Source organism: Suncus etruscus, chromosome 3, assembly GCF_024139225.1.
Source record: "Suncus etruscus isolate mSunEtr1 chromosome 3, mSunEtr1.pri.cur, whole genome shotgun sequence".
Classification (NCBI taxonomy): domain Eukaryota; kingdom Metazoa; phylum Chordata; class Mammalia; order Eulipotyphla; family Soricidae; genus Suncus; species Suncus etruscus.
The window spans coordinates 4,185,979-4,213,124 of NC_064850.1; the positions used below are offsets into that span (position 1 = coordinate 4,185,979).

Genomic DNA, 27,146 nt, shown 5'->3' on the forward strand with positions numbered 1-27,146 from the left:
AAATCAGATTTAGCTAAAATTTAAAAAGTTCTACCATCAAAATATTTTTAATGTGAATGTATTTTGAAAGCATCCTCCTCAAATTATTAGAAACAAAAGTGGTAAATATGTTGAAGGATAAAGTCTCCAAATTTCCACAGTCAGGTGACACTGGGCAAAGTTTAGTTCCAGAATTTGAGTAATAGGATGGGTAGCATTAATTTTTCAAATACTTTGGGAATTCTTTTTTATTTTATTTGTTATTATTTTTGTTTTGTTTGGGGGCTCCGCGAGGGTCTCCACTAGGCATTGCTCAGTGTCTACTCATGGTGGAGCTTGGGAATGAGCCTGGGTCCAACATGTACAAGGCGAGGTCCCTACCCTCTATACTATCTCTCCAGCTTTTGAATTCCTTTTTATTTTTTAAATAATATCTTTATTTAAACACCATGATCATAACCATGATTGTAGTTAAATTTCAGACAAGAAGAACACTCCCCCTTCACCAGTGCAACCTTCCCATCACCAATGCCCCCATCTCCTTCCTTCCCCACCCACCCCTGCATTAGAGACAGGTTTTCTACTTTCCTGTTAGTTTTCAGGGTGGTTATTTCTCTAACTGCACTCACCCCTTCTTTGTAGTGAGTGATCTTTGTATCGTGAGTCGGTCCTTCCAGTCCTTATCTCTGGGAATACATTCAATAATGTCTTTCACTATAGATGAGTGAGATTTGAATTCATTTTTAAACCACTTTTATATTTATATTATTCATACATATAATCATATCTATTTAGGTTTATATTATTTATGCCTGTCCTTCAGAGAATTGAATTTCACCTAGTAATAAGTTCTCCTTTCAAACTGTCAAAAACTAAAATGAGAAGTGAATTTTAAATTTTCCCAAGTAGTATTATTAGAGGGAAGAGGGGTAAGAATTTTCTGCTCTCAACCTGAACACGGAAAGCATGTGTCAGAAAGGTAAATTCTAAATTCTAAAACTGCTATGCTATGTTTTGTTGACTATTGGTGATTTCCCCCCGAGTCCCTAAGCAATTCTAAAGCCACAATTCTTTCCTAAAACTCTATGCTCTTAAACAAATATTGGCAGCATTCAATGTCTGATTTTGTTTGTTGTCTAGAAGGTGAATTTGTGATAGGAGATTTTCAGTAATCATGAATTTCATTTTTGTCATTTTGGGGATACATGCAGTTCACAACGCTCGTGTGGTTTAAGATCGCTTTAATCTTTGCATTTTTACATTCCTTTGGGCATTTCTGAAGAAGGGAATCTTTGTCTTGTATGTCTGCTCTTTGTGGGAAGTGGTCAGTCTTCTCCTCTGTCCGTCCGTCCATCCGTCCTTTCTTAATAGCCTTGGCTTTATGAAAAGCGCGCACGGGTCTCCCTGGGGGTGGGGGTGGTGGTGAGACTCCTGGCTCATTCAGTAAACAACACACATGAGATGATTGCCTTCCACAAGGTGTGCATCACAAAACCCTTCTTAGAGGCTGCTATCCCCGGTTTCTGAGTTAGGCAGGGTGGCCACCGCGGTCACCGGCGGCTGTCACAGGTCGCAAGAACCACTGGGCTTTTGCTAGCCCACTGGATCACGTCCCCATCCCGCCCTGCTACCCTGGATGGAAGTGGGCACCCTGCTGCAAACCCCACAGCCAGTGGGCATAGTTTTTCCTAAGGCTTCTGGCCTGTGTCCTGGTGCCCTGGGTGAGCAGGAAAGCGTCCTCATTTGGAGTCTGGTAGCCACAGCAGAGAGATGAGGAATTGGGGTGACCTCGAGGACGGGATCGATGGCCTAGGTTGGTCCAGTTTGGTCAGCCAACCAGCCACCCACCGCGTTGGGAAGCTAGGAGCCCACCAGCGTGTCGCAGCCAGCATGGCATCACTGGGATGCAGGAGGGTCCCCAGCAGCCGATGACGCACAGACTCAGGAGCAGCTCGGTGGTGGCGGCGCGCGCTTCGCCCCGAGACCTTGGCGCACGGTCCTGGCGGGGTGGCATTGGCAGAAAAGCCCAGGAACAGGAAAGACTTCAGGCAGCCGGCCACCAGCAGCGCCCAGGTTGCACCCAAACGCTTTGGGTCGAGTGCGCCTCTCCAGGGTGCACGGGGTTGGGCGCACGGGCTTGCTTGCGCGCAGCAGCAGCTCCTCCAGCAGCAGCAGCAGCGACCGAACCGGTCCAGCCGCGGGTGCCCCACGACGGCGCAGCGAGGACCCGGTGCCAAAGCTGGAGGTGCAGGAGCGACAGGAGGCGCGCGCGCGAGCCTCTCCGGGGCCTCTCCGGAGGCTGCGCCAAGAGGTCCAGGAGGGCGGCGGGCAGGTGGATCGGAGCCGGGAGCAGGTCCAACGGGGACAGGGACAGGGCCAGCGACGGGGACGGGCGCAGGAGGCGTTGGCGACGGTGCGGACCCGCCTCGCTGGAGCGTCTTCACCGCCGGCACCGAGTCCGTCATCCAGGCTACGCGGTGGGGAGATGCGCAGGAGGCCCCGCGCCCGGGCGGCCGCCCCGGCCACCGCCTCCGGGGCCCCGAAGCCGGGCGGCCGCCTCGCCCCCGCCGCCGCCGCGGTCCCGGGCTTGCCGCCTGGAGAAGCGCCAGGGTCGCCGTCCCCGGCGGGGCGCGCGCTCGGGCTCCCCAGCCCCGCGCCCTTCGCGCTGGCCCCGGGGCGAAAGGACCACGCGGCCGCTGCCCCCTCGGAGAAGGACGAAGCCCCGCCAGGACGGGCGGCCGCGAAGGGGGCGCCGGGTCAGGCTGTGTGCGCGGATGGGCGCCCCGGAGGCGGAGGCGGCGGCGGCTTCTCCCTGGGGCCCGACGGCCGCTGCGGGTCTGTCCATCCCGCACCCGCTGCTGGAACCTGGCTCGCCGGCCGCCCACCGCGGCTGTCCAGGGGGCCGGAGCCCCGCGTGGCCTTTGACGTTTGGGGGTTCAGGCGTTGCCCATGGAAACGCGTGTTGACGCAAAGGGCAGGGCAGGGTGGGAGGAGGGTTGGGGGCCCCCCCGAAAAGGCAGCTATCCCCGCCCTGCGCTCCCCCTGGAGCTGGACCTCACGGTGCCAGATGGGATCCCCTGCACCCATGATGAGCACAAGTGGCTCTTAGCGATGAGCCTTTTCATCCTGGGTCCATTACCATCTCTAGGGTTGGATACTGGGAGGGTTTTGGGGTGTAGGAGTGGAGGAAAGGGGGAAAAGATTGCTTCCTTGGGATGTTCTGATGTGTGAGGGTAGGAATGGGATTTAGAAAGGTGAAAAGCAAGCCAAGAACATAAATTCACGGGTACCAGCATTGAAACCATCATTGAGCTTACAATTTGAATCTTAGGGTGTTTTTTGGGGGGCGGGTTGGGTCACACCCGGCGGTGCTCAGAGGTTACTTCTGGCTCTGTGCTCAGAAATTGCTCTGGTAGGCAGTGGGACCATATGGGATTCGAACCATACTCTGTCTTGGGTCGGCTGTGCGCAAGGCAAAAATGCCCTACCGCTGTGCTATCTCTCTGGCCCTGAATCTTGGGGTTTTAAGACCTCACATGACTAGAGTGACCCCAGAGTTGGAGGGTAGGAGGCCTGAAGGAGCAATACAGCCTGATGTGTTTGCAGGTGATGCCAGGGGTGCTAGTAGAAGGGTCAAACTGTCTCTAGGATGAAAAGTCTATAAGCAGTGATCTGTGAAGCCAGAGTTCAGGCCGTGGAGGAATTATGGTACCCTCTGTTCAAAGGCCTAGAAGACAGAGCCATAAAAGTTCCCGTGTGTATTTGTGGGAAGGACTGACTTCTCGTTCTGATGGTCACAATCCCGGTGTACAGAATGTGTGTGTGTGTGTGTGTGTGTGTGTGTGTGTGTGTGTGTGTGTGTTGGGGGGTTTGATTTGGTTTGGTTTGGGGGATCGTACATAGCAGTGCTCAGTCTAACTCTTGACTCTGCTCAGCGTTCATTCCAGGTGGATTTGGACTGTCTGGTGTTCACCCAAGTGCAAGGGAAGTGCACTTCTCACCACTCTCAGAATGTATGTATTTGGGTCTTCGTGCTATCAACCAGAAGGAGGAAAGTTCTGGAAACCCATGAAAGCTGCAATTTATATTTCTGGGATTACCTTTAAGGTAGGGGAGGCTGTGGGATGTGCCAGAAGCCCTCACATTCTCGAATGCTTAATTCTTGAACTGGGGGTAAAGCTGGATGTTGGGGGATCATAAAAATGTGTTTTATAATGGGGCTGGAGAGATAGCACAGTGGTAGGGTGTTTGTCTTGCACACAGCCAATCCAGGATAGACAGTGTTCGAATCCTAGCATCCCATATGGTCCCCTGAGCATGCTAGGAGTGATAACCCCTGAGTACCACCAAAAACCAAAAAAAAAAAAAAATGTGTTTTATAATAAACCTATCATTTATTTTCAGTAAATTTTTGGTTTCTATATTTATTTCATATACTCCAAGTTAAATAAAACATTTTAAGAAGGGATTATGACTGAAAAAAGTTTAGGCAGCCCTGCTCTAAGCTGTGTGTTGCAAAATTTGGGATCTTGGGCCAAAGGCACTTGTTAGAAATGCATTCTCTCAGACCTCTTCCCAAATCTACTGAATATGAAACTCATTCACATGGGACAGCTCCATGCACTCCAGACAATTATGAACCACAGTCAAGGTTGAGAAATAGAGAATATTCTAGTGAATCTAAGACGAAGAGGTCATAAACGAATAATAATTAGTGGTTCGGGTGCTAATTTTAGTGAGTAGAAATTTACAGCTTTACCTAGAAGTTCACTTTTGGTGATAAATATAAACTTCATTTCTCAGCTTCACAATTATTCACATTTGGTGTCAGATAATTCTCCCATTTGGAGAATTCTCCATTTGGAGAGCCATAGCCTCTAGCCACAGGTCAGATACCAGTACTGAAGCTCTTCACCAGACACCAGCAGGCAGCCTTTGGGTTGGAGGACAATTCCAGCTAACAATCAGTATGGCATCTGTATTGTTGATATTCAATATTATTGATATCAGAGTGAAATTCTGTGGCATAGGGTAGATGTTCCTAGGGTAGAAGGTGGAAAACACTCAATAGGACACTGGATTCTCTAGGAAAGGAAGAAAGGGGGACATTTGACTCATGAGCAGAGTCTGAAGGTTCTGCTTAAGTTTCTGACTTGGGTACTGCTGAGAACTGTTTCTTAGAATACATGATTCAATTGATTTGAGCTTTATAAAAAATCTGGAATGCCATTCTGTGTGAAATGAGCTTTGTTGGGGGATAAGAAGGGTGAAATCATCAGGGTAAATGGATGGAGGTTAAACCAAGAATGCCATGATCAGGTTTGATCAGGAATTCATTTATGACGTCATAGTCTTAGATTCACTAGAAATTCTCTATTTCTCAAGCTTGACTGTGCTTCAGAATTGTCTGGAGTACATGGAGCTGGCCACATGAATATAAGTTTCATAATCAGTAGATTTGGGGGGGTCTGAGAGCATGCATTTCTAACAAGTGTTGTTGGTCCAGGATCTCGGAATTTGCAACACTTAGCTTAGAGAGGGGCTGCCTAAAATTTTTTCACTTGTGATTCCATCTGAAAATTTTGTATTCAACCAGGGGTATATAAAATAGACATAGAAGTCAAACATTTACTGAATAAATTCTAGATTTATCATAAAACACATTTTTATGATCTTCCCAAAACCCAGTTTTACCCCCTGTTGAAGAAGCTAGTTTGTGAGGGTTTCTGGCATATCCCACACAGACTAAAGTAACTTCATACGCCCCTGGATTTCCTCCTCCTCTATTCCTTGTTTGCCTTGTTGTCCTCTGCCAGTTCTTCAACCTGGCTTTATTTTTGATTTTGTTATTGGTGTGATAGTGTGAGTGCTCTGGAGCCACATGATGCTGGTGATAGAACCCAGAGCTACCCATAGACAAGGGTTGTATTCGACCACTTGCATACATCCCTACTCACACATACACACACAACACACACACACCATGTTCTGGAATCCACTTGCCTTCAAGTAGCTCACAAGTAGGCTTCAAGAACTCTATAGTCATAACTCCAAGTTATAGTTCTGATCCCATCCCATCTTTCTATGTGACAATTTCCCTTGCTGTGAACATGCCTCAAACTCAATACAGACATTTTCTCTTTGCTCTTACGACTGGATACACTCTAGATACACAAAGTGCTTTTGAGTGACATTGGAGAATCTGGAAACTAGGTGACAGTTAAGTAAATCCATTTTAGTAGCTGAGGGAAGGTGTGACCACTAATCAAGTTAGGGTTAAAGAAGGAGGGGCACATTCTAGTAGAAGAAAGTTTGGTTCATCTTCTAAATAGTGACTCTTGCATGGCTCTGAATTTCAGAATTTCCAGTGTTGAGTTTTGTCAATCTCTCTACAAGTGAGAGAACCATGAGTGTATGTGTGAAGACAGTGTTTTGAGCAAAGATTAAAAGAACCATGGTGGCTAGTGGGATTTGTCAAATGTTCAGTAGGTAATGGGGGAAAGCAGGGCAAAGGAGTCTTTTCCATGAGGCACATTGACCAACCAGGGTAGCAGCTATCTGTGTTCAAGGTCTTCTTTTGTTGTACTTCACAGAGAAGAAGCTCGTTCCTCCAGCTAGTTCCCGGGGAAGCTGCATTGATGTTGAGCTCATTGCTATCCTTTATCGCTAGTTGGGGAGCTGGGTGGTTCCTTATATAATTAAGAGTTAGAAGGAGAAACTTCCAGATAGGGGACCTTAAAGCCCAGACCCACCTGGGTAATTAAATAAGTGGGTCAAGAGGGTTTGCTACTCAGTGGGAGAGTACTTGCCTTCTATATGTTAGGCTCTGGGTTCGATCCCTGGCACCAAAAAAGCCAACAAAAACCCAAAGAGATAATCAAGGAGCTGATTCATGCAGAAGGCCTAGGTCTTTCCCAAAACCACATAGTCTCCTGAGCACTACCAGGAAAATCCCTCAAGCACTGAGATAGGAGTAGCCCTAAAGGAAGAAAAATAGGGGTGATTGCAAGCTAAAGAAAGAAGGCAGACAGCAAGAGGTGTTTGTTTGATTTTGTTGCAGATGAGTACATTTAACTACCAATGAGCAAAGGTTGGTTGCTTGAATATGGATCATTGATGAGGCATGACTTTGGCAAGAATGGGAAACAAAAGATGTAAATTTTAGGACGGAAAGTCAACAGAGCTGTGTCTATTAGCTGCAAGGAGGCAAGAGGAGCAGGAATTAATGTCAATAAAATTTCTGATGCCCAAGAAGATGAATGGAAAGGATGAATACCACTGCATGAATGGATACTCTGCTTTGTATTATAATTTAGGAAGATTTAGGCAGTTTGAGGAATTAACAATTTTAAGGTACTATATTCTAAAACAGGTTTTGGGCTATCCTATTGTAGACATTGAGAACACAGAGTAAGAGAATGCTGAACTTGAGAGTAAAATGTCATAGACTTGAAGGCTCCAATGTAATTTTAGGAATGCTTTATTTAATACATTGCACTTTCTTGATAATATATATGTATATATGTGTGTGTATATATATATGGATAAAACAGTGATGATACTGCACTACAATGCCACAGTAGGGAAGAGGGTGTGGCCCTTCCAGTTACAGTTGTCAGGGGGTACATTATCCATAAAATATTTTAAAAATAATAAAGAAATCAACTGCACTTTTATTATGCTGACAATTCTAAACAATGCCAGTGATGAAACACTCATCCCTCTTTATTGCCATGGAAACTCATATATTTCACATTATACTTCATTGAAATAGAGGGGAAAAGTGAGGAATTTTACAAATACTATAAAATTAACTTTTTAACTTCAGCATTTACTAAATTAATATTTGTGAAGTTTGTAGAGAGTAGTGTAGCAAATCTCTAATCTGATGTTTAATAAACAGAAAATTTGGCATTCTGTATGCCAAAGTGATAGTTATACCAATACATATGAGATGACTTTATTTTAATCTTACTTCAATTTGGGGAGGGCTTGGGGGGCACACTGAGTGACGGTCAGAGGTTACTCCTGGCTCTGTGCTCAGAAATTGCTTCTGGTTTGGGGGACTATATGGGATGCCAGGGGATCGAACTGTGGTCCATCCTGGGTCAGCAGTGTGCAAGGCACAGTTTTAGTGTTATTTTTATTTTGTTGATTTTTTTTGTTTGTTTTTTTTGGCCACACTGGCAGTGTTCAGGGATTACGCCTGGCTCTGTGCCCAGAAATCACTCCTGGCAGGCTCGAGGAACCCTATGGTATGCCGAGGATTGAACCCGGGTCTATCCTGGGTTGGCCGCCTGCAAGGCAAATGCCCTACCACTATGCTATCACTTTGGCCCCTTTAGTGTTTTTTTTTTTAAGTATATATAATTCTTCACATGCTCCAGAGAAAATATTTTCACATACTTTGTTGGTAATAATTTTTAAAAAGAAAGTTCTAAAACGATGTGTAACTCACTTGAGGAGGAATCCATCCCACAGTGGGTAATATTTTTAAAGTACATATGATTTTTACATGCTCTAGAAAAAATACTTTCACATACTTAGAAGGTACTAATTGCTTTAAAAATAAAGTTCTTGATAGTTGTGTCAATCACTTGAGAAGGAATCCATCCTTCAGTGGGTCCGCGGCTTCCACTGTAAAAGTTGCTGTGCCTGTATAATAAGCTTGTCCTGATACTTCAACTATAACAGCTTTAAAATCACCGCATTTGGCCTCCTGGAAAAAAGGGGAGACATATAATATCAGTCTCTGCATTCATATGGTATCTGACTAAAAGTCATATTCTTCATTCTAATCATTTAAGAGAACTTGAGTTAGTTCTAAAAAAAACATTGAAAGGTTAATTTTAAGGTGAGCAACTTAATCACATTTGTGTTTTAAAACTTTTGTTTGTGGGGCCTGAGAGATAGCACAGCGGTAAGGTGTTTGCCTTAGACGCAGAAGGATGGTGGTTCAAATCCGGACATCCCATATGGTCCCCCAAGCCTGCCAGGAGCGATTTCTGAGCATGGAGTCAGGAGAAACCCTGAGCACTGCCGGGTGTGACCCGAAAACCAAAACAAACAAACAAACAAACAAAAACAACCTTTTGTTTGCTTGTTTGGGGGTCACACTTGGTAATGCTCAATGGGTTACTTCTGGCGCTGCAACTCAGGAATTATCCCCGGGAGTACTTGGGTTACTGATACGGGATGCTAGGTACTGAACCTGGGTTGGCCATGTGCAAGGCAAGAACTCTACTCACTGTATTATCTCTCTGGCTCAAGGGAATGAAGCATGGACCCACACAGCTGTTTTAAAACTGTTATTGTGAGGTGAGGGATACATTTGGAGAGAAGAGACTAGAACTCAGAAACCCACTAGGAAGTCATTTTCATGAACTGAATCTAAAGTCATTAGGGTGACTTTTAGTCAGAATGGTGATGAATCTTTATAGAGCAGAATGATTTGGAACAGAAAGGTAAACTTTTGGATTGTTCATGTGGAGGGCAAGAAATTGGAATATGTTAGGCATGACTATAGTTTTTTTGCCTGGAATTAAAACTGAAGTTATAATTAACATTAAGGGAAATGAAGGGACAGAGTGATAGCTCAGCAGTAGGGTGTTTGCCTTGCATGCGTCCAACCCCAGATGACATGGGTTTGATTCCCAGCATCCCATATGGTCCCTCAAGCCTGCCAGGAGTGATTTCTGAGTGCAGATCCAGGAGTAACTCCTGAGCATTGCTGAATGTGACCCCCCAAAAAAGTAAGGAAGAATAAAAGAAGGAATGAAGACATGGAGGGAGGGAAGGAAGGAGGGAGGGAGGGAGGAAGAGGGGTAGGTAGGTAAAAAGGGAACGAAAGAAGTGAGGGAGGAAGGAAAGAAGAGGGAGGAAGAAAAGGGGAAAGAAAAGGTGGAAAGAAGGAATTAAGAGAAGAAAGAAGGGATAGAAAAAGTAAGGAAAGGGGCTGAAGCAGTGGCGCAAGCGATAAAGTGTCTGCCTTGCCCTCACTAGCCTAGGACAAAGTGTGGTTTGATTCCCTGGCATCCCATATGGTCTCCTAAGCCAGGAGCAATTTCTGAGTGCATAGCCAAGAGTAACCCCTGAAGGTCACTGGGCGTGGCTCAAAAAGAAACAAAAAAGAAAGAAAAAGTAAGGAAAGAAAGGAGTGAGGGAAAGAAGGGAAGTTAGAAGAAAGGAAAGGAGTGAGGGAGGAAGGGAGAAGAAATTAAGGTAAAAGAGAAGAAGGGAGGTAGGGAGGAAGGCCTTCATATGCCATGGCTAGAGACCAAGATTATTGAGGTAAATAAAAAATACAGTTTTCAACTAAATATTTTTGTACATTTCTTAAAGTCTGGCTTTACGGAAGATAACTAGATTCTCATATCAATGGGGCTACAATGCAATCATATTCACGTATATGAAAGCTTCATATACACTCACGGCAGCCTTTATGTGGAAACAAAGAATACCAGTAGTATTATAAATTTATTTTTTTATTTTTTTTTGGTTTTTGGGCCACACCCGTTTGACGCTCAGGGGTTACTCCTGGCTATGTGCTCAGAAATCGCCCCTGGCTTGGGGGGACCATATGGGACGCCTGGGGATCGAACCGCGGTCCGTTCCTTGGCTAGCGCTTGTAAGGCAGACACCTTACCTCTAGCGCCACCTTCCCGGCCCCATAAATTTATTTTTGATTTTGTAGATGTAACTTGGATGGAGATGCCAGAAGTCTCAAAGCAGACTTTTAACACCCAGGATCCTGGTTTAAAAATTTTTTTTTCACTCTCTGTTGAGAGTTAAGTGAAGAAACTTACCTAAAACACAACTTAAACCACTTGAACATCAAAAGTAACCTTTAGAAATAAGAAACGGAGGGACTGACTCACTTACCCTCACGGCCTTCCCGGTGAATTCAGAACCAGTTGTGCTGCTTTTAAAGCTTCGAGTCTGGTTCAGGGCTATAAGTCCTTTGTGATACTGCAAAGCAATTCTGGCTGTTACTCCGGAGCCGGTGGGACTTCTGTCGACCTGTTTCAGGACCAGTGAAGTTCAGAGGAGTCAGAGATCTAGCTCCATACACCCAGAGCTATGCATTAAGAATTCTAGTTGTAATACCTGTTCGTCAGCAAACACACAGATATTGGTGGTTGGCTCCTCACTGTATGCATCTTTTCCATCTGTCAGTATTGTTCCATATAAAAAAGCAAGATCTTCACTATCAGGATGATGGATTTTACACTATAAATTACAGAAATCACACGTAAAGTTAAGTATTTTGCTTCAAATTTACCTTTTTCTTTTGTTATGTTTCAGAGCCACACTGAGTGGTGCTCAGAGGTTACTCCTGGCTCTGCGCTCAAGAATTACTCCTGGCCATATAATTTGAGAGGGATTGAACCAGCAGGTTGGCCATATGCACGGCAATTGCTCTGCCCACTGTACTATCATTCTACCCCCCAAATTTATCCTCATGAGAGGGGTAAATTAAGTTCTTTTAGTCACAATTTTTCTGCCATTTTCATTGTTAAAATAATCTTGGTTCAGGGCTGGAGCAATAGCACAGTGGGTAGGAAGGTTGTCTAACATGCTGCCTATGGGACTGGCCTGGGTTTGATCCCAGCACCCCATATGGTCCCCTGAACCCGCCAGGACTGATTTCTGAATGCAGAGCCAGGAGTAACCCTTGAGCACCATTGGGTGTGGCCAAATAAATAAATAAGAATCTATTTGGCTCAAACATATTGTAGAGTACAACACACACACACAATACTTTTGGTTAAGGCACTAAATGCTAAAGTTGATGTCTTTGACTAGATGAGTAACAGTTTCATTGAACATTATGATTCTTATTACCTTTTTTTTTTTTTTTTTTTGGCCACACTGGGCACTGTTCAGGAGTACTCTGGTCTTTGTGCTAAGGAATTAATTCTAATGGAACTTGGGGGGACCATATTGGATGCTGGGAATTGAACCAAGGTCGGCTGCGTGCAAGAAAATACACTATTCTCAGGACTATCACTTTACCTCTCATTTTTTCTTTCTGAGGTTTCCCTTCACATGGCCTTAACTAAACAAAAAGAGTCATTTTACATGCAGAACTACCCCTAACACATTCTCTATGAAGCACTGTAACCAGAATGGCAGATCCACAAGTTGGCTGTATTGCTCAAACAGAGGCACTAAGGAGCTTCAGAAGTATTAGGTGGAAATGAAGGCAACACATTGTGAGATTATGGTTTTATGTTACTGAAAGATAGGAATTTAAAAGAGGGTTGACCATGATAAGTTGTAAAAGTAAAAACAATTGGATAAGAAACAATTAGATACCTTGGATGTAATTGGGGCAGGGGGATAATTTGATTAATAATGGTAGATTTTGAAAAACTCGGATGCAAATAAAAGTTCTTTGGCAAAAAAAAAGAAACAATTAGATAATAAATAAGGGTTATTATAGGGGATAAAGTTGGTTGGTATCCTGAAAATAGCAAATACACAAAAAGGAAAGAAAATTCTGGCCTGATAAATTGGGTCAATGTAGAGCATGGCCAGTCCCAAGCATTCAAATAAGGTAAAATTGGAGCTGGAAAGATTACAGTAGGTAGGGTGCTTGCTTTATTAAGGATGATCCAAGTTCGATTCCCAGCATCTCTATTCCTGGCATCTCAGGCCTTCAGGAGTGTTTCTTGAGTGCAGAGCCAGGAGTAACCCCTGGGCACTGCCAGGTATAGCCCCAAACTTATATATGTATACATATGGTAAAATTATTTTATGATAGTACAGTAACTCAGGCTATTAGTCTTCTAAATGGAGAAAAATGTATGTAAATTCATTTATTCAGAAGTTACTACAATAATTTATTTTTTCATATTGATATTGACAACTCTGAGAGTGTAATTTAGAAAAGAATACATATTTTAATTTTGTTGTTTAATAATAAATTATGCTAAAGTTTAAGACATATTAAGACCCATAAGTAGTATAGGTAGGGGCTAGAAAGATAATACAGCAGGCAGGGCTATAGTTTTACACATAGTCAACCTGGGTTTGAACCACAGCACCCTATCTGTTCCCCTGAGCCCTGCCAAGAGTGATCCCTTAGCACGGCCACAAAACAAAATAATATGTGTTACATGTTCTGTAAAGACCTGTAACTTGCATTCCCTCCAGGCCACAGTGGAGGGCACTACTGCATCAGCACAGCCGCTGCTATACCAACCTGTGCTTTCACTGCTTCTGTCACTAAGCTGGCTGCATCCACAAGGTCCCTTGTTCTTGCAGAACAAACGTTGAGTCCTAACTTCTCAGCACTAACAAATGCATAAAATGTACCCCCGTAAGCAATGTCCACTTCCACCTTCCCATGGCCAGGAACATCCACCAGGAGATCTAAAAGAGATATGTTTGAAAAGAAATTTTTTTTTGCATGTAAACAATACAATTCACAGAATTTTCATGTCTTGGTGGTGCTGAGTGTTTGATTGACTTTTTTTCTGTCCTGAAAAGGAGTGAAGCAACAGTCTATTTTTTTAAATGATTAAAAGTCAAGCAAGTAACAAACTTTTAAGTGTATATCTAATTTTAATTGATATTTGTATAAATTATACACCTTAATACCATCTTTTCTTTAATCACAAATACATATTTTAATCTGCAGGGTTTTTTAGGAAACAAATATATTGAGTGAAAAATGTGTGAAAACCGAAGTAAAAATGTAGTTTCTCTGACATGCTCTTTAAAATTGTGAAGATTTCTTTAACTGTGATATAGAAAAATCTTCAAATATCTTTGCATATAAATTACATACAAAGCTCATTATATATTTTCATTAAATAAAAGTATCATGTTAATACTCTGAATTTAAAAATTACCATCCTTTGTAGGATTATTCAACACCAGAACTTTAAAAAAAATATCAGTTCTTGGGGCTGGAGAGATAGTATGGAGGTAAGGCGTTTGCCTTGCATGCAGAAGGTTGGTGGTTTGAATCCTGGCATCCCATATGGTCCCCCAAGCCTGCCAGGAGCAATTTCTGAGCGTAGAGCCAGGAGTAACCCCCGAGTGCTGCCGGGTGTGACCCAAAAACAAACAAAAACAAAAATATCAGTTCTCAACATTCCCCATATTCCACCTGCAGGTCAGTTGTTTGAAATCTTGATTTACAAAGCAATGGTGGGGAGGGTGATAATTTTCACTGTCTGATTATATTTTTGTCTTACTCTCTTCTCCAATTTAAATTTGTGAGAGACATCTCAGAAACATTTGTCTTCTAGACATCTAAGCTTTCAAAGAAAAAAAAATTGTTGACAAAGGAGTATCCTGAAGTTTGTGAGTTTTTCCTACTCATTAAAGAAATGTCTTTTTTTCTTTTTTGTTTTGTTTTGTTTTTGGGTCACATCCAGCAGCACTCAGGGGTTACTCCTGGCTCTACGCTCAGAAATTGCTCCTGGCAGGCTTGGGGGTAAATATGGGATGCCGGGATTCAAACCACCGTCCTTTTGCATGCAAGGCAAATGCCATACCTCCTTGCTATCTCTCCGGCCCCTCATTAGAGAAATTTCTTCTGGACTAAGAGAGGAGGCTGAAATTCATGACTGTGTGGGCCCTGTCATGTACACTTAGCCCCATAGCTCTGATGGTGACAAAGTCAATAATGAGAAAGTGAGGCTAGATCCAGGGCCTTACAGACTGAATAGATGATGTTATGCTGTTACTTGTGCAAGCTGAGCGCCAGAGGCTCTTTCATCAAGCTCTGGTACTTCGAATCTTTTCCCACAAATGCATCAAGAGAACTGGGGCAGGGTGCTAGAGTGTACTATGAGCAAGGTGTTTGCTCTGCATGTGGCCTCTCTGAGTTTGAACCCTGTTGTCCCATATGGTCCCCCCAAGAACCACAAGAGTTATTCATAGAGACAGAAGTAGCTCCTGAGCATTACTGGTGTGGCCCAAAAACTCACCCTCCCCCACCAAAAAAAATGAGAGAGAGAACTGGGGATTGGAGAGATAATATAGAAGGTAAGGTGCCTGTATGCAGCTGCTCCTGATTGGTCCCCTCAAAGCCCCAAAGCACCACTAAGAGTGATCCCTGACTGAGCACAGAGCCAGAGTAAGCCCTGTATGACCAGGTCTGGCTCCCAAAATAAGAACTACATCACACAACAGAGTTACAAATTCAGAAATTGCGCAAAAATAAAGGGTATTCCTGCCTTGACATGGATTTGCAAAGCTACACAGGCATCCTACAAGCTTTTTAACATACCATTTTGTTAGATTACACCTTGTTTTACCAAAAACAAAGATCATCCCTGATGTCTTTGTATCTGTTTGTTTACAACTTGGTTTCACCCAAAACAAAGATCATCTTATGTGTAAACCTGGGCAGGACAGGCTCAGGATAGCAAGAGCTATCTATCCTTACTATGTCCTTACTGCCCCACCTGGGGAGGAGGTGACCTCTGTACTCAATAAAAACAGTTCTGGCAGGCAGCTTGCGAGAGATATGAGGTAGAAGACTACCAAAGTAGAAGACTGCCAAACTATACATGTTTCACCCTCAGTCTGGTTTGGATTATTTCATGTGCAACCCTGATTCAGAGTGGCTCACCTGGGGATGGAGATATGGAGTGTGGGGTGATTTTACACCATATGTCAGAATAGAACATTTATAGTAGCAAAACCACTGGGGCCAAAGAGATAGTCCAAGGGGTAAGGTGCTTGCCTTGCACAGAGCTGATTCAGGTGTAATCCCTACACTCCATATCGTCCCCTGAGGAAGAAGAAGTGATCCCTGAGCATAAAGCCCCGGGTAAGCCCAGAGCACTGCTGATGCACCCTGAATTCCTCTTTCCCTCCCCAAAAGGAAAATGCTTGTGGAACTTAGAGATAAAAGAAAATTGAAATTGAGTGTATCTTGCTGGTGTAACATGATAGTGGAAAAAGGAAAATGAGGAACTGAGAGTGGGATTGTAGGAAGCGTAGTGTGGCTCGAGTATCTCCAGGAGTTGAATGAATTGCCCCTTGTCTGCCCTCAAAAAGGATTCTTTTAAGATTTCCATCTGATGGGCCCGGAGAGATAGCACAGTGGCGTTTGCCTTGCAAGCAGCCGATCCAGGACCAAAGGTGGTTGGTTCGAATCCCGGTGTCCCATATGGTCCCCCGTGCCTGCCAGGAGCTATTTCTGAGCAGACAGCCAGGAGTAACCCCTGAGCACTGCCGGGTGTGACCCAAAAAAACAAACAAACAAAAAACAACAACAACAACAAAAAAAGATTTCCATCTGATAATGTTGGAGGACTGCAATGACTATTTACATTAAAGCCAAGTGTTTCCTTTTTAGTGAGATAAATTCTTACGAGGATAAAATGTTCACATTTGCCAATACTACTGCCACAAATATGATTGCTTCTCAACTTCATTCGTTAGTCACTGACTACCACCTACTGTCCTAGGACTTGAATGCTGCCACCAAGTTTTCGCTTTTGCAGGACGTAATTGAGATATACTTAGCAGTATATACTTAGCAGTGGGTAGAGTTGTCACCTTCACTTGACAGGTGCTGATACTAAGGGTGTTTGTATCCCTTTCAATGGGGACGGGGTGAAGCCGATATTTCATGCCTCTTTTCCTAAGTAAAGAATGCTTGTTTTCTTACTGACTCGGGACATTAATGCACCTGATTAGTGTACAGCCAGCCACACTAAGATGCTCTGGGAAGCGACCACTGTGCTCGCACCATTGGCAGCCCCTCCCTTAACCAGCCCCCAACAACAGAGTTATGATCCAGCTGCCAACTGTCCTGGTCCAGCTATGTAGAGTGCTTCCCCACTCTACATGGAAATGAGAAAATTGAGCAGCCCATGCCTGTTAAACCAGTGAGTTTTTTTTTTTTTTTTTTTGGTCGGGGGGCACTTTTTGTAACGCCTGCTAGTCAAATTCTAAAAGAGCTGTAACATTAAACCAGGCAAAGTTTTTCAGCTGCAGTCCTAGACACAAATTTGGTTTCTGTCAAGTGTCCTTGCTATCCAGATGGGACCTCACTCTTCAGTAGGAGAAAAGGGGTATTCTAGAGTCAGTTTCTCAGGGTGTTTCATCTACATGTAGTTTCCCTACTTATTCATATATCATATATTCATATCATATATTGCTCATAAGAAGTCAAATCTGGAGTCCAAGTCCTCAGTGAGGATTAAGATCAAGTGGGCAGTGATGTGCGTGGTTTGAAGATGAAGAGAAGAACTGATAACCACCTGCAGACTAACTTCAGCTCACTTCCTGCCAGATCTAGGAAAGCCTCCTCAGGAATACATCAGACAAGGGCTCATCTTGTAAAGATCATAAATCAAAGCAACCTGTTTGATATGGTTTACACTTGAAACTAAGAAACACCCCCCAAAACCTTTGAAAGCCTTTGAACACTGGAAGTATTTCAGCTAGAAACACTGGCTATTCTGCAGTCTTCTGATTTTAAACATTCTTGGGGCTGGAGTATATAGCAGGTAGGTTGCTTGCCTTTCATGCGGACCATCTGGTTTGGTTCCTTGTACCCCATAGGATCCCTAGGAGTGATTCATGAGCACAGAGCCAGAAATAAACCCTGAGCACAGCTCGGTGTGGTCCCAAAACAAACAATCTAGCTACTGTGTATACTATTAGTCAATCCTCTCAAAAATTCAGCCATGATATAACGTGCAGGAAGAAGACAATGGTCCAGAAAATAATAAAGCAACATTCTGCACTTGGTCCTAGCCAAAAGGCCAAGAAGTGACACAAATAAAATTCTGCTATCTGCTAGAACAATATTTGCATGTCAGTGATCAAAATAACGTGATTAAAGTTACTGTCACCCAGGGTATAGTATTAAATATTTCTTTATGTACTCCTCAATGTTATATTCTTCCTGGCTCAGTGCTCAGAAATCACCCTTGGCAGGCTCAGGGAGCCATATGGGATTCCGGGAGGCAAACCTCCTCTCTTCAGCCCCCTGCTCTTTCCTAAAAGAGTAGACATACTTTTATATTCACCACTTATAAATGCAGCTTATCTGATCCTTTTCTTCAAAAAGGGGAAAGGATTCTCCCTCATCTACAGATGAAGGAGAATTGTAGGTCAAGTTTAGGGACTTTCATTTCAGGAAACAACTATTTAGAAAGCATATTTGAGCTGGCCTGGAACTTGGGAATGGAAACTGTTTCTGTGCTTTCCTTGACTGGATGGGACCTTTGCTCTGTCCGGCTGTGAAATCTTGAGCAACACCTAGCAAACTGCTCAGTTTGCAGAATCGGGTGGGTGGCGTGGGTCAAGGAAAGGCTAAAGTTCTGTACCTGAGAGTTCTAGAATCGTTGAGATCTGCTCTACAATGGAATGGCACGCACTGTCTGGATGCTGAGAGGGAGGCACATCAGCAGTGGCATCAGCAGTGACATCAAGTGACCCTTGTTTTATTCATAGCCAAAGCGTGTAGGTTGGTTGGGTTAGTGGCATTGCCTGGTTTCCAGCAGGAGGTGGTTAGAGGCGTTAGAGGCATCCAGGGGGTCAGGCTGCGACTGCAACTGCCCAGGACCTATCCCTTCCTGAGATGCAGACACACATAGGCAGTGACATCCAGTGACTTTCTTTTCTATTAATGGCCGAAGCATGGTGGGTGGATTGGGTTAGTGGCATGGCCTAGGTTCCAGCGGGAAAGATGACTAGAGGCATCCAAGGGGTCGGGCTGTGACTTCCCAGAGCCAGGAGAGACTGTCCCTTCCTGAGATGCAGGCACATAAGAAGTGACATCCAGTGACCGCTCTTCTATTCATGGCCAAAGCAGGTGGGTGGGTTGGGTTAGTGGCCTGGCCTAGGTTCCAGAAGAAGAGGTGGTCAGAGGCCTTGGAGGCCTCCAGGGGGTTGGGGGTCCCTTCCAGTGACCTTTTTTTTTTGTTTATGGCCAAAGCATACATGTAGGTTGGATTAGTAGCATGGTCGGGGTTTCAGCGGGAAAGATGGTTAGAGGCATCCAGAGGACTGGGCTGTGACTGCCCAGGACCAGAGGGCCTGTCCCTTCCTGAGATGCAGGCACATTGGCAGTGACATGAGCAGTGGCATCCAGTGACTCTTTTGTTCATGGCCAAAGCACGCGTGTAGGTTGGATTAGTGGCCTGGCCTGGGTTCTGGCGGGAGAGACGGTCAGAGGTGTTAGAGGCATCCAGGGGTTCGGGCTGCGACTGCCCAGGGCCTGGAGGGCCTGTCCTTCCTGGGATGCAGATACATAGGCAGTGACATCCAGTGGCCCTTTTTCATTCACAGCTAAAGCATGCGGGTGGGTTGGGTTGGTGGCATTGACTGGGTTCCAGCAGGAGACAGTTAGAGGTGTTAGAGGCATCCAGGGGGTCAGGCTGCAACTGCGTAGGGCCGGGTGGGCCTGTCCCTTCCTGGGATGCAGATACATAGGCAGTGACATCCAGTGACCCTTTTTTTTAACTGATGGCCAAAGCATGCGTGTAGGTTGGATTAGTGACCTGGCCTGGGTTCCAGCAGGAGAGATGGCTAGAGGCCTTAGAGGTGTCCAGGGGGCTGGGCTGCAACTGCCCCTTCCTGAGATGAAGGCACATCGGCAATGATATTGGGAGTGACATTCAGTGACCCTTTTTTTTGTTCGTGGCCAAAGCATGTGTCTAGTAGGTTGGGTTAGTGGCCTGGCCTGGGTTCCGGCGGGAGAGATGGTTAGAGGTATCCAGGGGGTCGAGCTGTGACTGGAGGGCCTGTCCCTTCCTGAGATGCAGATACACATAGGCAATGACGTCCAGTGGCCCTTTTTCATTCATGGCCAAAGCATGCAGGTGGGTGAGATTAGTGGCCTGGCCTGGGTTCCGGCGGGAGAGATGGTTTAAAGGCACTAGAGGCCTCTACGGGGTCAGGCTGCGACTGCCCACAGCCAGAAGGGCCTGTCCCTTCCTGGGATGCAGGCACAGCGGCAGCGGCATCAAGTGACCACTCTTTCTTATCAATGGGCACAGCATGCGGGCGGTTGGGTTAGTGGCATGGCCTGGTTTGCAGCAGAAGCTGGTTAGCGGCGTCCAGGGCCTGGAGGGCCCGTCCCCCGTGAGACGCAGGCCCCCTGGCAGGGACCCGCCGCGGCCCCTTTCCGTCCAGGGCCGGGCGCCCGCGTTACCTGTGGCCAGCGCGAAGGCGGGCACGCTGTGGAAGCGCACGGGCCCGAGGCTGCGGCCGCCGCGGCAGGCCACGAAGGCGGCCACGAGCCCGCAGGGGCAGTGGATGCGCACTGGGGCCTCGCGGGCGCCGGGGGGCGGCGGGGGCGCCAGGCCGGCGTCGAGCGCGAAGCGGGCGAGCGCGAGCACGGCGTGGCCGCACATGGCGCTGCTGCCCTGGTTGTGCAGGAAGAGCGCGGCCAGGTGCGCGCCGGGCAGCTCGCTGGGCAGCGGCAGGGCGCCGTACATGTCGCGGTGGCCGCGCGGCTCCAGCAGCAGGCGGCGCCGCAGGCCGTCGTGCAGCCGCAGCAGCGAGCGCCGCTTGGCCAGCAGCGTGGCGCCCGGCGGCTCGGGCCAGCCCGCCAGCACGACGCGCAGCGGCTCCCCGCCCGCCTGCATGTCCACCGCCGCCAGCGCGGGCGTCGCGGGGTCGTGCGGGGGCCGCCACGAGGCGTCGGGCAGCGGGAGCGCCATCGCGCCGGGCAGCGACGCCTCCGCGCGCGCTTCCGGCAGAGCGCTCGGACCGGAGGAGGGGCGGGGCCAAGAGGCTCCAGCTCGGAATAGGGGCGCGAAGGGGCGGAGCTACGCGGTTTAGACCCGGATGAGGGGCTGGGCGGGGCGGGGCTACGCGGTTTAGACCCGGAAAAGGAGCGGGGCCAAGAGGCTCAAGCTCGGGATAAGGGCGCGAGGGGCGGGGCTACGCGGTTCAGAGCCGGAAAACGGACTGGGTGGGCGGGGCTACGTGGTGCAAGACCCAGAAAAGAGGGCACGGAGGGGCGGGGCTACGCGGTTCAAACCCGGAAGAGGGGCGGGGCGGGGCGGAGCTACGCGGTACAGACCTGGGGAGGGGCGGGGCCAAGTGGCTCAAACTGGGAATAAGGGCGTGAAGGGGCGGAGCTACACGGTTCAGACCCGGAAAAAGACGGACTGGGTGGGCGGAGCTACGTGGTGCAAGACCCAGAAAAGGGGGCACGGCGGGGCGGAGCTACGCGGTTCAGACCCGGAAGAGGGACCGGGTGGGCGGAGCTACGTCGCTCTGACCCGAAAAGGGGGCGGGAGGGGCGGGACTACGTGACGGAGACGTGGCAAAGGGGGTGGCGCGGGGCGGAGCTACGCGGCTCAGACCCGAAAGACGAGGCAGGGCGGGCTGCGTGCTGGGAGTAGAAAGCGGAAGGGGCGGGGCCAAGCGGCCTAGGCCGGAAGTACGGGCGGGGCAAGGCGGGGCTCCGTGGAGGCTCCGAGTGAAAGAAGGGGCGGAGCTACGCGAGCCGACCCGGAAAGGGGAAGGGGCGGGGCTCCGCGCCTCAGCCCCGAAAGAGGCAAGGGGGCGAGCTGCCTGGGGCCGAGGCGAGAGGCGCGCTTGCGTGGCTCAGACCCGGAAGAGCACGAGGGGCGGGGCTCCAGCGGTCTCCCTGGTTACCAGGGGGCGGAGCCGTCACGCGCTCGGGCCCGGAAATCCGGGTGCCTGGGTCCCGGTCAGCTGATCCGCCGCCGCTTCTCCCGGAAGCTGTTTGGGCCGCGCCTGGTGAGTGGAAGGCACAGAAGGTTCAGCTTTAGGTGTCAATAATCTATCAACATTCTCACTGATCGATTAACACTTCTATTAGTGTATTCATGGCTTCGATTCATGCACCAGCACTCTGATTAATTTATTGCTATTTTATGGATGTACCAGCATCTTTATCCATTCATTGACATCTTACTGATCTATCAATATCTTTATCAATTCCTTACTATTTTGTCGATTCCTATTTTACGGATTCATTCATATTTTTTATGCATTTGTCGCTGTTTTGGTTGATTTATTAATATCATATTCTTCTTTTATTACTATTTGATTTGGGGCCACCCCTGGTGGTCTTCACAGAGGACTCCTGTTTCTGTGCTCAGGATCATTCCCCAGTGCTCAGGGAGTGGTGGACTGTTATTTGTGGTGTCAGGGATTGAATTGGGATTAGCATGGTGGAAAGTAGCAGTCTTACCCACTGGACTCTGTTTCTCCAGTCCCCCCCCACCCCCCGCCCCATCGTTGGAAGTTTCTGGTAGGCCATGTGTGTGCTGCTACTACAAGAAACACTGAAAATAAAAATGGAATGTGAAATATAGAAATAGAACTCGAAGACACAACTACAAACATGTTTGGGACCGTGGTGCTTAAAGAAAGATAGTGTTAGGAAAAAAGACAAAGTTTATAGGGCCCTCCTTTACCTAAAGAGGCAAGAACATGACAGGAAAAATAAAAGTGATCTATTTGTTTTTTAGTCATCATGAATTAAAGGCAATGGGAAAAAGCGAGTCAACGGACCTTGGGAAGTAAGATTTTGTTTGATCGATGATGAGTTGATGCTGCGTTCGCTTGGTCACTCCAGTTTACAAGTTTTCTTAGGTTTTCGGAATCTCGAGACATCATCATTCATAAGATGCAAAGCCAACACGGTAAGAAGCTTCCAGTTCTCTACATTCTGCCTCCTCAAAAACAAAAACTCCCATCTTCTAATTCATTTTTCATTTATTAAATATGAAGTACTCAGCTGACCAGGTTCTAATCTCTGGCACCACTTACAGTCCCTGGAGCCCACCAGGAGTAAATAAATCCTGAGCACCACCAGGTGTGGCTCCAAAATAAAACAAAAACCATCTTAATCCAGCGGGGCAGTGGCTGGTTCAAGCCTTTGGAGATATATTGGAATGGGCATTGAGTTCTGGGGATAAATCCATCTGCTAGTGGGGGACCTTAAAAGAACAGTATCATCTCATCAAATGTATACCTTCAGTGTCCCACAGTATAAAAGAAGAAATTTAAATTTAAAAGTGAACTTAAAAAGACTTGTAGGGGCCGGGCGGTGGCGCTAGAGGTAAGGTGCCTGCCTTGCCTGTGCTAGCCTTGGAAGGACCGCGGTTCGATCCCCCGGTGTCCCATATGGTCCCCCAAGCCAGGAGCGACTTCTGAGTGCATAGCCAGGAGTAACCCCTAAGCGTCACCGGGTGTGGCCCAAAAAACAAAAAACAAAAAACAAAAAACAAACAAACAAACAAAGACTTGTATCTAATTCATCTCTCTCACTTTTAATTGAAGTATATTGAGATATTTCTACCAAGTGTTGTTAATTGCATTATTATTTTGTCGTTATCACAAAAGATGTTGATATTCAATCAGCGTGCCTTGGACTCTATTGTGGGAAGACTCTGCTATTTACAAATGGCACCGAAAAAGTCTATGGAGACTGTGGGGTAAGTTTGTTTTGTGTGTTGTCTTATTTGTAGACTGTTTTCTCCTTCCCACCCCTTTTCTGTTGTTCTCTGGATGACAGTGGATCACGGATCACATTTTGGTTATGGGATTTGCATACATCACAGCGAGCTGCTCTCATTTAGTGATGGTGCCCTAGCATGATTTGGCTGGAGTGTTTTTAGGGGATCGTTGGGGTGCTCACATGAACTCATTGGGTGTCAGACTTCACCTTGCCTGGTGTTGTAGTTCCTGTACTCACACCAAAATCTCACACTTCTTGAAATAATGTGGGGTTTGTGTGAGTGTGTGTGTGTGAGTGTGTGTGTGTGTGTGTGTGTGTGTGTGTGTGTTTGTACATATGATGTCAGGAATGGTACCAGATTTCCTGTATGCAAGGCATGCCCTTTACCATGGAACCCCATACCCTGCTCAAGGAAGGTTCTTTTTTGGAGAGGGTCCATAGAAGCCACAGATTCAACCAAACCCAGATCTCCTGCCTATGAATGTTTATATGCACACTTTTAATTGTGTTTCCTGTGCATATCAGTCAGTTGTTGAAGTAGATCATTGAAATAATTTCACATATAAAATGCCTTTTATTCATTAATTTGTAACAGTATAAATGCATAACTAAGATCCTTATTGGTTTTTAATTTTTATATCTGTGAACAGGTAGTTGAAAACCACTGGTCTTATATGTTCATTGAAAAGTATCTTTGTTGGAGTGAGGCATGTGGAGTTTTGAGTCACACTCAGCTTTGTTCAGGTCTTATTCTTGGCTCTATGCTCATGGATCACTGGCAGCATTGCTAGGAGGACCGTAGGTAGTGCCAGGGTTTGAATTCAGCTCAGCTGAGTACAAGGCAAGCACCTTACCCCTCTACTTTCTGTCTAGCTCCCAAGCATTTTATAGTTCTTTTGTGTGTGGGGCTCACAGTTGGTGGTCTCCTTCTTATTCTCAGCCAGTTGTGTCAAGGATTCCATGTCCAGGTCTGAGGATGTGGTTCTGCTTTAGCACTGTGATGCCAGGGGATTCCAGGCCACTCTGGCAGTCTTTGGGAAAGTCCAGGGTTGACTCGACAGTGCTTGGAGACCATGTGAACAGGCACCGTGCAAGAAAGGGCATGCACCTTGACTCCATAATTTCAGCTCCATAATTTCATAGTAATTTTAATTAATTTTTTTATTAGTGACATGATGCTATGACTAGATATCCAAGAAGCTAACCAACTATAATATTTCTGCAGTTTTTTATATAATGTTAATAGCTGGGTTTTCCATGTGATGTTAGTCAACTTAGTAAGTACTGTATAATTTGAATATAAGCCGACCCCCCACTAATTTTACCCTAAAAACTGGAAAACTTAGTGACTCAAGTATAAGCCAAGGTGGGAAATACAGCAGCCATTGGTAAATTTCAAAAATAAAAAGATATACCCAAAACAATTACAATAATTGAGGAATCAGGTTAAATGTTTTTCAATGTTTATTCCTAAAGAAAAACTGTAAACTAACAGCAATAACTTTAAAACTTTATATAAAGTGCAGAAACCTTAGCTTAGCAGGTAATCAAGCTAAATCACAAAGGTTAAAATCCTTCAAAACTAGATTCCTCCTCCTTCTCATTTGTACGTCCAAATAGAGCTTCAGCTGTATCTGATGTGAGGGTATCAACATAGACATTGTCATCAACACTGAGTTCACAGATCTCATCATCACTGCTGTTGGTCTCATACAGAGCGCAGAATATTGTGGGTTCAATAGTTCAGTGACATCCAGTTCAGTTCAGCGCTTACCTCTTCAGCTCGGCCATGACTTGTGGACTGAGCTGAAGTAAAGCACTGGTGGCCCCTCCAGCAGACTGGAGGCAGAAGACGACTGGAGACTATGCAATGTAGGTTTCTTGGTTTTCTTTTAACATTTTTATTTCTAAAAGACGCAATTGTAAATACTGTATTTTTTGTACCATAAGACACACTTTTTCCTCCCCAAAACACTTTTTCCTGGAGCTGGGGAGAACAGCATCTAACAACTATGTGTGTCTTATAGAGCGAAAAATACAATAGATTTTTCAGTTGAAATAAACTCTTGTAGAACAGTTTTGCGAGGTATATTATTGTCTATAAAATACTGTTTTTCTATATTTTAGGTATGCCCAAGAGGACAGAGAACAAATGCACAGAAATATTGTCAGCCTTGCACAGAATCTCCAGAACTTTATGATTGGCTCTACCTGGGATTTATGGCTATGCTTCCTCTTATATTACATTGGTTCTTCATCGAATGGTACTCTGGGAAAAAGAGGTTAGATTTTCAAATATATCTGGATGGACTAATGTTAGAATAATATTTAGAAGACCTTATCAAATAATTTACTTTCAATTTTATAATTTAATTTTATTTCATTTTTGGGGGGATCACACCCAGCTGGCTCAGTGCTTACACCTGCCTCTGGTCTCAGAGAACATTCCTCGAGGAGCTCAAGGGAATAAACAGTATCAGGGTATCAGAGGTCGAGCCCAGATTGGCTACATGCAAAGCAAGCACCCTGCCCATTGTACTTTCTCTCTGGCCCCTACCTTTGCTAGTTTAAATGTGGCAAACTACTTTTATTGCCTTGACTGTAAAAGCAGCTGTAATGAAAGGGCTTAACTCAGTAATTACTTAGAGATGTATCATTTTTTTGTTTTATTGTAAATGACCTTAAGCATTTTTTAAATATTTGCTATAATCTTTATGGGTCTTCTACAAAGAATTGGCTATGATTACAAGATGATGGTTGCTCTAGAACAAGAACATTAAGTACCAGTATTTAGTATAGTTAAAAGAAAATAGCTACTAAAAATTATATAATTGCAACCTAATTATGAAAATGCATACTAATACATTAAACCAATTGTTGAGAGTTGTGTTTTATGTTTAGATGATCAAGGAAGGGGATGCAAAAAATCTCATTTATAGTGTTGAGTAATCATTTTGTAGAAAAACATGTATGTATAATTTAGTAGAAATCAGTCTTAAAAGTATAAAAAAATATTATAACAAAGGTGCTCTCTAATCACAAAGAAGGGAAAAAAATCAATTATTTCTGGGTGTAATCTTTTTAAAATGCTTCAAATATAGAATGTTTCTGGTAGAGGAAACCTGAACAGTGATATGGAAATATAATTTAGGGCAGGTAAGGAACAGTCAGAGTTGGGATTGCATATGAAATAAAGATAGTATAAAGAATGATAGAAAAGGGATGCTGAAGCTGGACCTGAAGGCTCTTTTTTAATTAAAAAATTTTAGTTGCATTAACGGTGCATTTCAATATTATATGTTTCATGTACTTATAAAACAACATCTGGGGGCCAGAGTGGTTGTGCAGGCGGTAGGGCATTTGCCTAACACGTGCTAACCTAGGACGGACCATGGTTTGATCCCCCAGCATCCCATATGGTCCCCAACAAGGGCCGATTTCTGAGCGCATAGCCAGGAGTAACCCTTGAGCATCACTGGGTGTGACCCAACCCCCCCCCCCAAATAAAGGGCAACATCTGTATGTTCTCATGAAATAAAGAGCAAAAACTTTTTAGTTTTCAAATATAAACTCTAGCAGAAGAAATCTTTTTTCCCCTATCTGTATTGAAGTAAATGTGGTTTATAACAGTTCCCATATATTTGTTTTATACTTGACCCCACCACTGGAGTCAATAACCCTCTACCTAGTCCCATTGTCTCTTCTCTCCCATATGAGTTTAGAAATGAAGGTTTCTGAG

At 45.4% G+C, this 27,146-nt stretch overlaps 2 protein-coding genes and 1 pseudogene across 3 annotated transcripts in view; 1 reads left to right on the top strand and 2 right to left on the bottom strand.

The window, feature by feature from the left end:
• Nucleotides 1-2,167: 2,167 nt before the first annotated feature.
• Nucleotides 2,168-27,146, top strand: part of JKAMP (JNK1/MAPK8 associated membrane protein) — a 34,210-nt gene continuing 9,231 nt past the window's right edge. The window contains exons 1-4 of one of the 2 annotated variants that reach the window (XM_049770472.1): nt 2,168-2,224; nt 22,416-22,589; nt 23,293-23,384; nt 25,535-25,689. In XM_049770472.1, coding sequence (XP_049626429.1) covers nt 22,574-22,589; nt 23,293-23,384; nt 25,535-25,689 — 263 coding nt within the window. In that variant the 5' untranslated portion in view covers nt 2,168-2,224; nt 22,416-22,573. Of the gene's footprint in view, nt 2,225-21,603; nt 21,683-22,415; nt 22,590-23,292; nt 23,385-25,534; nt 25,690-27,146 lie in introns of those variants that run through there. The other variant, XM_049770471.1, reaches the window with a different exon arrangement.
• On the bottom strand, nt 8,494-20,627 carry L3HYPDH (trans-L-3-hydroxyproline dehydratase). Its single transcript, XM_049770248.1, has 5 exons — nt 20,117-20,627; nt 13,187-13,356; nt 11,086-11,208; nt 10,861-10,998; nt 8,494-8,698 (listed from the first exon to the last, which is right to left on the bottom strand). The coding sequence occupies exons 1-5, from the start codon at nt 20,625-20,627 to the stop codon at nt 8,573-8,575; spliced, it is 1,068 nt and encodes a 355-aa protein (XP_049626205.1). The 3' UTR covers nt 8,494-8,572.
• On the bottom strand, nt 16,868-16,921 carry LOC126004956 (uncharacterized; annotated as a pseudogene).

Excerpts from the sequence above, each read along its gene's own strand:
- L3HYPDH (XM_049770248.1), bottom strand. The coding sequence starts at position 20,627 with ATGGCGCTCCCGCTGCCCGACGCCTCGTGGCGGCCCCCGCACGACCCC. Across the intron at positions 10,999-11,085 it reads GTGTGTTTGCTGACGAACAG|GTCGACAGAAGTCCCACCGG; the intron begins GTATTACAACTA and ends GTCCTGAAACAG. Across the intron at positions 8,699-10,860 it reads TCACCGGGAAGGCCGTGAGG|GAGGCCAAATGCGGTGATTT; the intron begins GTAAGTGAGTCA and ends CCTTTTTTCCAG.